This window comes from Mytilus californianus, unplaced genomic scaffold (assembly GCF_021869535.1).
Source record: "Mytilus californianus isolate M0D057914Y unplaced genomic scaffold, xbMytCali1.0.p SCAF_14, whole genome shotgun sequence".
Taxonomy (NCBI): Eukaryota; Metazoa; Mollusca; class Bivalvia; order Mytilida; family Mytilidae; genus Mytilus; species Mytilus californianus.
Window position 1 is genome coordinate 5,886,432 of NW_026262626.1, and position 12,481 is coordinate 5,898,912.

The 12,481-nt window shown below is 34.4% G+C and overlaps 1 protein-coding gene across 1 annotated transcript in view; it reads left to right on the plus strand.

The window, feature by feature from the left end:
• The first annotated feature begins 9,775 nt into the window (after window positions 1-9,775).
• Window positions 9,776-12,481, plus strand: part of LOC127724081 (coiled-coil domain-containing protein 174-like) — a 48,183-nt gene continuing 45,477 nt past the window's right edge. The window contains exon 1 of the mRNA XM_052230930.1: window positions 9,776-10,052. Within this exon, the coding sequence (XP_052086890.1) occupies window positions 10,014-10,052 (39 nt within the window). The 5' untranslated portion in view covers window positions 9,776-10,013. The remainder of the gene's footprint in view (window positions 10,053-12,481) is intronic.

The window sequence follows — 12,481 nt, forward strand, 5'->3', positions numbered from 1 at the left end:
CAGGTAACTGGTTTACGGTGGACTTTTCCTGACGGTCAAACCCATACCTTTATTGATAAAAAATTACCCTTTGGCTCAAAACTAGCACCAGGTATCTTTCATAGGCTATCACTGGCTATCCGGCGCATGATGTCACGCAGAGGTTTTACCATTATAGCTTATTTGGATGATTTTTTCATTTGCGAAAGCACTAAGCAGCGCTGTGCACATGCACTTAGGGTTTTAATTTAGTTGCTGCGCATGTTAGGTTTTTCTATTAGTTGGTCCAAGGTTGTGGACCCATGCCAGAAATTAGTATTTTTAGGCGTGGAGATTGACTCCACAACATTGGAATTAAGATTACTTATTAAAATACTTGATGAATTAAGAGGAGAACTAGCAAGTTTTCAGCAGCGCAAGCATGTTTCTAAGAAACAATTGCAGTCCCTGGCGGGAAAGCTAAACTGGGCTTCGTCAGTGGTTCACGGCGGGAGAGTTTTTCTCCGGAGAATCATTGACAGCATAATGCGGCTCAAGCATGACAGGTACAAAATGCGCTTAGGCGGCGATATTTTGCATGATATCCATTGGTGGTGCAATTTTATGGCAACTTTTAATGGGAAATCCGTCGTACTAAATACTGATCCTGTTGCAGGAATTAAAGTTATGTCAATTTTTTATGAAGGAATGCTTATCCACACCTTTGTATGTGCAACACTTTGTTCCTCACATGTCCAGTCATTCACTCCGTTTTTATATTTAGGCTTACAGGCACACAGACATGACAGAGTTTTCTTCAGTTTTCTAAGGAAAATGAATGTTTTCGCAACAGCCCTCAGTCTTTAGCATGTTTCTAACGCATGTCCTACTTTCTACCTCTACACAGGTTTGGAGTTGTTTTTGGAGTACCACAGATTTTCAACTTGATTTTGCTTTGTTTTTAATTATGTTTATTGCTTTATTGATATGCAAAGAAAATACTAAACTGTGGTTCTTCGTCCCAAACCTGTGTTTGTTCAGTTTCTACTTCTAACCAAGAACCGGTTCAACATGTCTTGGTCCCCTTACTGATCTCTGATTAGGGTAAAACAGATGGGTCAATGTTTGTAATTGTTTCTCCATAGGCGGTAATGGTAACGTTTTCTTCTGTTGCTCAGTCCATATAGTTAACTTGGATATGTATGATAGCTCGTTTCGAAGCTGAGACATGTTCACATATGTGGTTGAATTTTCGGGGTACGAAGTGAGATTACTTTTTCCGTAAATAAGCAAACCCCGAGAATCCTTTCGTGATGCGGCTCCTCGTGGTAAAAAATCCCTTTTTTAACACAATAAGTTCTTTGAAAATTTAATACTTTGAACACATTTAATAGCTCCATAGTTTTTACACATTTATTCTATGTTCCCCTACTTTTTTAAATAAGCACAAATGTTTAAAATCAGTCACTTGTTTATCATAGAAACGTGTCAAATATCACTACGCAGAGATTTTTTGTTTACACACAACTTTTGAGTTCCTCATTTTGAGGCGCATTAGGAATATTGACCCAGATGCTTTCATTTGCACTGTATCTTTTCAGCGTTTGGTTTGAGCCCCAAACGAGATAGCATCTAAGTATTGGCACCATAGTCCCTGAATAAAATAAGGAGCAATAGATAGGGAGGATTGGGGGGGGGGGACTAGTAATGTGGATTAATGGAACTATTTTGTATAAATAGATTATTAATACACAATACGTTTTTGTGCAATGCCTGTACATATAACTTTAATTTGGAATTCCTGTCTATTATTTTGTCCAATCAGCATGGGGGTTTCCCAGTTACTGCTGCATGTGAAATCTCGTTTACTAATTGCTTTTTCGAGATCATACTAATTAACCAATCAAAATTAACATTACATTTGAATTCATCAATCAGCGCTTAATAAACAGGGCTTTTGTTTTAGGCACAAGCGCATAATTATTCTGAAAGCAACGCTTGCTTTGAGCAGACATTCGAATTTTTCTGGGAAATAATTTATTCCCACCCTCCGCTCCCTAGAGGATAGTTTTTACCTTATTGCTATTTCATTTCAGCCTTTTATTATAATATATTGTTAATAAGTAGAGTTGTAATGTTTTCAAAAGAACTCACAGTTATCATGTACTTTGTGTTAGGAGTACCACAGATTTTCAACTTGATTTTGCTTTGTTTGTAATTATGTTTATTGCTTTATTGATATGCAAAGAAAATATTAAACTGTAGTTCTTTGTCCCAAACCTGTGTTTGTTCAGTTTATACTTCTAACCAAGAACCGGTTAACATGTCTTGTGTCCCTTACCGATCTCTGATTAGTGTAAATAGATGCTTTCATTTGCACTATATCTTTTCAGCGTTTGGTTCGGGACCCAAACGAGATAGCATCTAAGTATTGGCACAATAGTTCCTGAATAAAATAAGGAGCAATATATAGGGAGGATGGGAAAGGGGGGGGCCTAGTAATGTTGATTAATATCAACAATAAAGAAAATTTAGTTGAAGTGATGTTTCTGACTATACAAATGAAAGTTAATTTATTAATTTAAGACGACACATAAAGTCAAGGCAAGTGTAAATGTTTAGATAAGCAGTGAAAAACATAAAGAGAGGTTGATTAATTTTATCTGAAGAAAAAACTTTAAGGGTTCTGTTGTTGTTACTCTGAACCATGAGTTGTTTTGCTCAATAACCATGTCAGTTTCACTTTTTCTTTCTTTTATTTACTGATTATATATATATGAATCTTTACAGAAGCGAATACAGCTTTAGTTGATGCATGGCGGATAGAAGACGACAGTTTTTACAAGACAAAGGGATCAGAATTTGTCTATGGCAAAGTAAAGGATTCTGATTGTATTTTGGTGACATCAAATTCAGGATTAGGAAAGACAGCCACCATCCGACACATCGCATTAAAGCTTCATTCAGAAGGACTTGAAATTGTTCCCGTAGAGTCCCCAGAGGATATAATCAAATACAAAACAAAACAAAGACAAGTTTTCCTTATTGATGATGTCCTTGGAAAATACGATTTAAGTCTTACACTGTTGGAAAAATGGGAAAGAATAAACAAAAAGCTGATATGCTACTTGAAAACAGAATTGGGTTCAAACAAAATATTGTGTACATTGAGATTACAAGTAGAACGCCAAGAAAGATTCAAAAATGCATCGACAATTTTTCACCAGGTAGTCTTTAATTTAGAGCACGTGCTCGAGTCTACTGCACTTTCAAATGAGAAAAAACGGAAAATACTATTGAAACACCTAAATCGAAGTAACATAGAAAATGAAATAATTCGGAAGAGATTGAGATAATGTGTGATTCAAATTATGCCTTTCCACTTCTTTGCAAATTAGTTTCAAATGATGAGGAAAGATTCAGAGAAAGAATCGCATTCTTTAGGCAACCTTTATCACTTTTGAATGAGGAATTTAATAAGATTAGTATTGAAAATAAGAAGCTATATTGCACATTGGTGCTATGTATGTTATATAATGGTACACTAAGTAGAAGTATGTTTGACATTGACTCACATGAATGTGATGAGAAAATATACAAAATAATGCAAACTTGTGGGCTTCAAAGAAACATGTCGAAGGAAGAACTTGAGGATAGTGCTCTCTCTGCTATAGAATCTTATTTCACTAAGGACAGTTACAATATACGGTTTATTCATGATACTCTTGCAGAGACTGTCGGTTGTCATTTCTGTACTTTTAATCCCAAAGTAATGTTTTCAGAGTGTCATATCTTGTTTATAAGAGATCGGGTCAGAGTTCGAATTCGTTCCGATGAAAATGAGAATGAAAATGAGGATGAGAAAATATTGTGATTATTCAAGAAGATAAGTTGAAAGAAGATAATCTTAGACCATTATTTAATAGATTGTTTAATGAATTAAAAAGTGGGAGATTTTCCAATTTATTGATGAGTCACCTTTTTAAGGATAGAAAGTTCGTCCGTATATTTGGAATCACTATTGACAATAATCGGAGCATGCTTGTATCAATACATACTTTGTTGACAAAGGTTAGCTCCGAGAGAATACAAAGAGATCAGTCTATCTGTGAAAAGGTTGTAGAGTTTTTATCAAGTTATAGGGACCAGTCAGTTGTTGGGAAAAAGGTAGAAGATTATTGGAAGAGTTATAGAGACTATAGAGTCCAGAAGTACACTTATGTACTGGATTGTAGCCTTCGGCTGTTATGAGTTCTTTCAGTATGCATGGAGCAAAATGACAACCATAAAAGGTAAATGGTTTCTTGGTAGAGATATTATATCCCAAATCGCAGTAAAGTCCTTCTTTCCTCTAGCTGTTCTGGGTGGTAGCATAGATATTGTTACAGCATTAATTAATTATGGCGCAGATGTTAACTGTTTTTCAAAATTCATGGAAACACCTTTATATATAGCAGTAAAGTCAGGTCGATATGACATGGTAAGCTTACTGGTGAGCAAAGGAGCAAAGGTTAATCTGAGAGGATGGTTTGCAATGAAAAGTCCAATTTCGGTTACAGCAAACAAATACGAATTGTCTATTTTGATGCTTGAATCTGATTTAAATCAGACCGAACTTCATATTGCAGTCCTACAAAATAACTTGAAAAAGTTGAGATCAAGTATTCGATCAGAGAATATTGATATTAAAACAAGGAGCGGATGGACAGTTCTCCATTACGCGGTAATATTAAATAATTTAGAAGCTGTGAAGGCTTTATTACATGAAGTTTTACCCCAAAACTATGATCACTGTTTTGACTCAACTCAAGACGACCAAGGAAATTGATTTGCAGAAAGCCGATACCAAAAGTGAGCAAAGTTGACAATAACGGACTAACTGCTGTCCATCTAGCAGTAATAAACAATAACATTGAAATACTAGCTCTTCTACTTCGTAATAAAGCTAAAGTAAAGGTTCCTGATGATTTCGATAGAACACCTCTACATTACACAAAAAGTGACCGTGCAACAAAATTATTGCTCTCACAAAGCTCTGAGACTAATCAAAGCGCAGAAGAGGAGAATGGGTATAACAAACCAGCTCTGTCAGCTTTTAGGACCATGATTTCTAATATTACCCTTCGAACTGCTCTCAAAGTTGTTTTCCGTGACTTTGTAAACATGCCAGACAAGGAGGGTAATCGTCCCTTACATTCTATTATAAAGGGACACCTTTCAAAAGAGGAGAGTAGTGATTGTATAGAAACATTACTACGGAATGGGGCTGATCCTTATTTATGTAATGAAAGTGGCTTTTCAGCATATGAGTTGATCGATTGCCGTTCTGATACAGCCAATTATATAAAATACAGTGCAACGTATAAACAATCAATTAAGAAGACTCATGCAGTATTTGCCTTATACCTGTTTACCTTAATTGCACTGACTGTTGTCCTACCAGTATGTGTTTCCATTATGATTAGTCTAGAAAGTCAAAATGCAGTTTATTGCGTTGGGCAAGTCGCAGAATCTGGTAATATTACCTTGGTGCCGCTGACGAGAAGCATATATTTTATATTGCTCACTTTTTCACTATTTTGGTCATTATCAATTACGTTCAAAATAACATATTCCGTTTTTCTTAGGCGTACATTTCTAATTGTTGCAGTAGGATGTGGTGGTTTCATATTATTCGGTGTATTAGTGTACATTCAATTTATATATAGGTTTATGTATATGGCGATATTTGTTGCTAATATATTTATCCTGATGTCACAAGGAATGTCACATTCAAATACGGTAATATTTATACATAGGCCTTCTTGGACAGGGCTGTTTGGTATTGGTATTTTACCCAGCATTTGTATATGTTCTATGTTTTTTTTGGGTATTTGTCACAGATACATCAGTAATAGTAAGTTTAAGAGAATCTCTTTACTACATTGATTTTTATACCATTCGCGATATGAATACGATGAACATAACAGCTTCAAATTGTACAGAATTTAGTTTGGAAAATATTACATGTTCAAGTTTATCCTATAATATTACTTATAAGAATGGTGTCGATTTCACTCTACAGTGTCATACTGACCCAAATATGACAAGTTATAGAGGCATACTAACAGTGGAATCAGAATTTATAGACTGGTCAAAAATGGGCTTCATATCTTTATTTTGTCTGAATTTTTGTTTACATGCAATACTTTCCTATTGTTTTCTTCACTGTATATCTATTTTTGTTCAGAAAATATTCAGAAGGATTTTCAAAAAACCAGTACTGTTTTTAAATGGAGTGGCAATATGCAGTAACATCAATGTATCATTTTTGATTGCCGGTTATGTATATTTTTTAAAGAATATTAAGTAGTTGATTTTTATTCTCTTTCAGATAATGAATGTTTTGTCTTCACCTGTTAAGTCAAAATATTACAGAATACAGTAGCAAATATATAAATGATGAAACAATTATGATTAAGAATGATTTATAACCCACGTAACCAAATCAATCTAGGAATACACAGGAATCAGAGCTGAAAGAAAGATAACGATGTGCTCTGAACGGGTTAGATTATATTCTAGAATATCTACCAGTAGAGTCGTTTCGAATAACAATACTCTACATCATAAACAATCCCGACATTGTATTAATCATATCCACGAAGGTTAAACAAATCAGCGAATTAGTCCTTAAATTCTCTATTTATCATTATTTGGTAATCTTGAAGTAAAAGAAGAGTCTTATTCGTGATGTACCATTGACAACAAAAAAGCATAAAAAAAATGAAAACAACACGTTAAATAATGTCATGCTTTCGAATCGCTTTTGCTTTCGTATTTGCTTTCATCAGGAACGCTCAAAGCCGACAAAGAACCGAAACAGTTGAAGAGCTATATGACCAAAAATATCTAAAAAATAGCCAAATCCATCTAAGGTTTGTTAGAAATCATGTCAGTACCGAAGTACTGACTACTGAGCTGATGATTCCATCGGAGACGGATAGTCCACCAGCAGAGGTATCGACCAACTGCTGTTAAAATGAAAACAACACGTGAAATAATTTCATGCGTCTGAAGCGCTTATTTGGAATTACCTTCATCAGGAATGCTCAATGCCGAATATTTGAAAGACAGCAGAGGATGTATAAGAACCGGGGGCGGGGGTGTTGTACCAAACTTATCAGTATCAATAATTTATATGTGGGAAAAATTATCTGATAGACGAAGCAATCATAGATTAATTCTTTATCACAAAATTTTGAATAATAAAACTCCAGAGTATTTAAAAGACGTATTGCCCGATTCAGTGGGAAGAAGACATGATCATTATACAAGACAAAGAAATAATATTACACAACTCAACACACGGACCCCAGCAACAACAAGACTATGGAACATCCTTAACGTAAACATAAGAAAATGTGAATCTCTACCATTTTATAAAAAAACAAATTTGTTTCCAAAATAGTAAGGTCACAATGTATTATTATGTAGGATATTGTCTTGGTCAAATTATTCATGCTCGCTTAAGAATGGATTCAAGTTCGTTCATTGAATTATCACCTATTCCGTCGTAATTTAGTAGACTCCCCAAACTGCCGTTGTGGTGATGTAGAAACAAATTCTCCCTTCCTGTTATCTTGTCACATATACATCGATTTAAGACATGAACTATTAGCTTCTGTTTCAGTTCTTCCTGTCCAAGTTGACACAAAAGTTTGGCTTTTTGGATTATGGTACTCTCAGATGAACAAAATATTCATTTATTTAGTTTGGTGCAGAAATACATTATCAAAAGCAAACGTTTTAACCCTTGATGTTACAGCTTCATCATTCAATAAGAACCCAAGCATTTCACACTGTATTCATTACAAAAATTAATGTTTATTTTTTTTTCTCTATTGTATTTTTCACCTTTTTCATATTTTTTTGTATATTTATTACAGAGCATGCCAGTATTTATAATTATGTGTTGTTCAATAAGTGTATTATTTGTGTAATAGGAGACTGATTTGTAAAAGCAAATTTGCTTATTTCTGAATCCTAAATATTTATTTCAATTATATTATATCGTTATGTGATGATTTATCTGAATAAATATTGTTTAAACTAAAAAAAATACATAAAAATAAGCACATTGAATACAATACTTTTGTCTTTTGTTTTTTGCGTCTTTGTGTTTCTTTCTCATGTGTGAACACCCGCCCGACATCTACGCTTACTCTTCAACAAAAGACAATAGATAAAGTAAAGCGACATGAGCGTATAAACAACACATAGCAAAAGACATAAAATCAAAGAAATGACCAAGACTATCACAACAATGTTAAAAAAATAGTTACGTGCATGTTTAAACAAAAGCCGGAAAGAACATACGACAATACAATACAATACAATAAAAAAAGCAAACTTGTAAAGATATCATCAAGATAATAATTATTAAATATATTGAAAGTTGAATACATATATAAATACGGTGTGCCATTGGACATAGCAGTAAAAGTTTAGTCTTTAGTTTGAATGTTGCTCATACGTCAACATTTTTCTAAAATAAGTATTCTATGACATTCTCCGCTGACTTTACCAATAATTGTTGACTCAATTTTCCCAAAATGTTCAACTGGATAGCATTTTTTCGTTTTTCTCCCGCTATTTTTTTACGAAAAGTTTGACTGTATGCGAGATTCTCCGTTGATTTTAACGCCTGTTTGAATCGATTAATTCTCCGCAATTTACCTCTGACTTCTCACTCAGAGTTTGACTGCATATCAAATTCTCAGCAATTCTCCACTGACATTTTGCAAAGTGTATGACCGGCTGTTAAATTCTACGCTTTCTCCGCTGTTTTTTTCTGTAAGTGTTGAACTTGATAGGAAATTCTCTACAATTCTTTGCTGAATTTTCTCAAGTTTGAATAGGAGATGTTTTGGCAATTCACCGCTGACATTTTCATTTGGTTAATTTGATGTGAAATATCCCACTGACTTTAATCTAAGTGTTTGACTGATTATTCATGAATGGAAAATCTCTGCAATTCTCCGCTGACTTCTTCCTGTAATGTTGGAATTGTTCTAATCCTTCGCTGCATTTCCCATATTAACTAACTATTTGATTGCATAGTAGATTCTCCGCTGACATTCTACGAAGCGTTTTACTCGATCGGAGATTCGATTATCCCCCCGGATGTGTGACTGACGGAGCTGTATGATTAGATTGAAATTGACTCGCAATTATCTTTTGTTTTCCGCATGTGTTTGACAGGAAAACTGATTCAATGGAATAGGTGACATTTTCGAAGTGTCTGAACATTTGGAATAATATGTATTATTACTTCACCTGGACTAGTCCAAATAATTATGACGTCTTGAAAGGCTATTATATTTTTTTTCTTTGACGCCTTACATCGACGTCATAATGTTGAAGCCACCATTTTCGGTTGGACTTTTAGAGCATATTTTGCTCTCAACTTTGAGACCCAATTTAGCCATAAAATTTCCATTGAAGGCTAAAACTTTTTGCATATATAAATTTCTTACCTTTTATGTGTTTGTTTGTGCAAAATATTTCCAATAAATCCCTACAGTAATAATAAAATAAGTTACAATTCCATCCGAGGCGGAAGATTATCTACTGCTTTTTTAAAACGTTTATCTGATTTCTTTTTAGGAGAGAATAAAATAAATTTTTGAGCCAAACTCGGTAAAATTTGACAGACCCGAATTTCCGGAACCTTTGCTTTATATTATCCGGAAACTCAAGTCCGTCAAATTTTACCAAGTTTGGTTCAAAAATATATTTTATACTCCTAAAATGAAGCATCTTAAGGAGAAATCGGCTAAACGTTTTAATAAAGCAGTAAATTCCCTCTCAAAGTCCAACTGAAAATATGAGTTCGGCATTATGACGTCGATTTAAGGCGTCAAAGAAAAAAAATATAATAGCCTTTCAAGACGTCATAATTACTTGGACTACACCTGGACCAAAAGGACTGCTGATTAGTCCACTCCCCAACATGACACTCTGGTTTGAAAATTGTATCCGGTGATCACTTGATCTAATCAAATACACATCTGATGTTAAATAAAGAGCAGAGGGGTCAGTATATGTTTGAGGTATGTATCTTAACAATAATAACAATGTTTCTGCGTTTGGAATTGTCTATGGACTTCCTAGTCCGAGATTACTCTGACGCCCTACGGCTCTTTTGCCAGACAAGCTGGGGGCCGTTGGACTTCAGAGTAATCTCGGACTATGGACTTCCTATGGGTGTAATTACCATAAATGACAATTTTAAACCAATTCATTTGCGTTTTTTTGCAATTATTATGAGTCTTTTGTAGACGGAACGCGTGTGGCGTACCCAATTATAAGCCTGGTATCTTTGATGAAGTTTTATAACCACTGGGTCGATACTGGTGGACGTTTCGTCCCCTAGGGCATCAACATACCAGTAGTCAGCACTTTTGTGCTGACATGAATATATTTTCTGTTAATCAACTGTTTATAAAAAGTTGAAGTATTCAAAACACTAAGGTTTTTCTTCAGGTATACATATTGCCTTAGTCGTATTTGACACAATTTTGTGTGAATTTTCGGTTATTGATGCTTTTTAACTCTGTTATTGATTTGGCTTTGTAACTGTTTTGATTCGAGCGCCACTAATGAGTCTTATGCTAACAACAATTTGAAATCTTGTCCATTATCTGTTAATGTTTCATTCAAAATAGTAAATATTTACTCCAATGTCATGTCGACACAGATGTAGTTCCAAACATAATAATATTTTGGTCATTCTCCGTGAGAAAGTTATTAGACGATTTCTTACGAAAGAAAAGTTGAAAAAATATATGTTACTTTAATGCCAATTTACCTAAGAGTTTGATGTCTATCACTCAAATATAACCGTGATCCAGGATAGGGATGTTAATGGACTCAACGATCACGTAAAGGTAAACTTCTCTTTTATTACTGTTCAAAAATATTCGGACTCGGACTTCTCTTGAACTGAATTTTAATGTGCGTATTGTTATGCGTTTACTTTTCTACATTGGCTAGAGGTATAGGGGGAGGGTTGAGATCTCATAAACATGTTTAACCCCGCCGCATTTTTGCGCCTGTCCCAAGTCAGGAGCCTCTAGCCTTTGTTAGTCTTGTATTATTTTTAATTTTAGTTTCTTGTGTACAATTTGGAGTTTAGTATGGCGTTCATTATCACTGAACTAGTATATATATTTATTTAGGGGCCAGCTGAAGGACGCCTCCGGGTGCATCGCTGCATTGAAGACCGGTTAGTGACCTTCTGCTGTTGTCTGTTCTATGGTCGGGTTGTTGTCTCTTTGACACATTCCCCATTTCCATTCTCAATTTAATCGTATACCATCAAAGAAATAACTTAACTGCTGTTGTCAAAGATTTCATGTGATTGTAGTGGTTACTTTACTGTATTCCTTTTTTTATTACATGTATGAACAAGAATTATTTATCGTTCAAATATTTCCTTCGTTTACACATATTCAAAAGAAATCACAGATCCTTTTTAATTTTTTATTTATCTCTGATAATTTCAACTTACTGTATATACAATATCTTCTTCACTTATGTTTAGAATGTTGAATTAGAGTCTTATTTCTTTTTTTGTAGATTTTTGCACACGTAGTTGTAGAACAAAGTTATATACTCAGCAATAAGTACATGTGGATCAGGGGAGTATCTAGGTTATTTAAAAGAGGGGGCGTAGAATCAAATCTTTCGCCCCGAGGCGAAATTTTTTTTGGACCTTTTTTTGACTAAAAAACATAAAACAATTGTGACGTATAATAAATTGCCATATTCAATACAATATTAGCAGATTACAATAGGTTTTTTTGAAAAAGGGGGGGGGGGGGGGCGTACGCCCATTACACCCTCACCTGGACCCGCCCCTGTGTATATTAAGTTCGTATTGTTTTATTTTTTTCGGAGGGATCTATGCGTTGTCTTTAGTACGTGTTTGTATGGAATCTGTATATCCATCTGCTGGAGTTTTAAGTTCACATTTCTTACATTCGAACATGTTTGGTTTTTAACCCCATTCAGTAATTGCTTCGATTTGATTTTGCTTATGTGCAAACGACCACTTGAACCAAAAGTGTACTGTATGATTGAACATATTGCACATGCATATGTTAAAAATATATTTAGCTCGCTCGCTGATAGATAGATGTTCATGTTATTCCGTCCGTTTTTTACGTAATTTAATCAAAATTATAAATTTGTGTACACTTACAGGTTATAAGTGCATACTATTGTTCTAAACTTTTAGATTTAAATTGGAATGCAAGTCGATGTATACATGCGTGTTGATTTTTCATACATGGTATCTTAATCTTATTTGTTTAGGGTAAATAAATGTATTCACCTTCGAGATGTCTAACTGCAGTACTATGTGTGGAGGAAATGAAAAGAATTTCAAAGAGAATTTTATTGATCTATGTAACTATGTTTCATTGAATTTTCCGCTTGCAATCAATATTCCTGAAAATACGTTATAAGGCTTTACTGC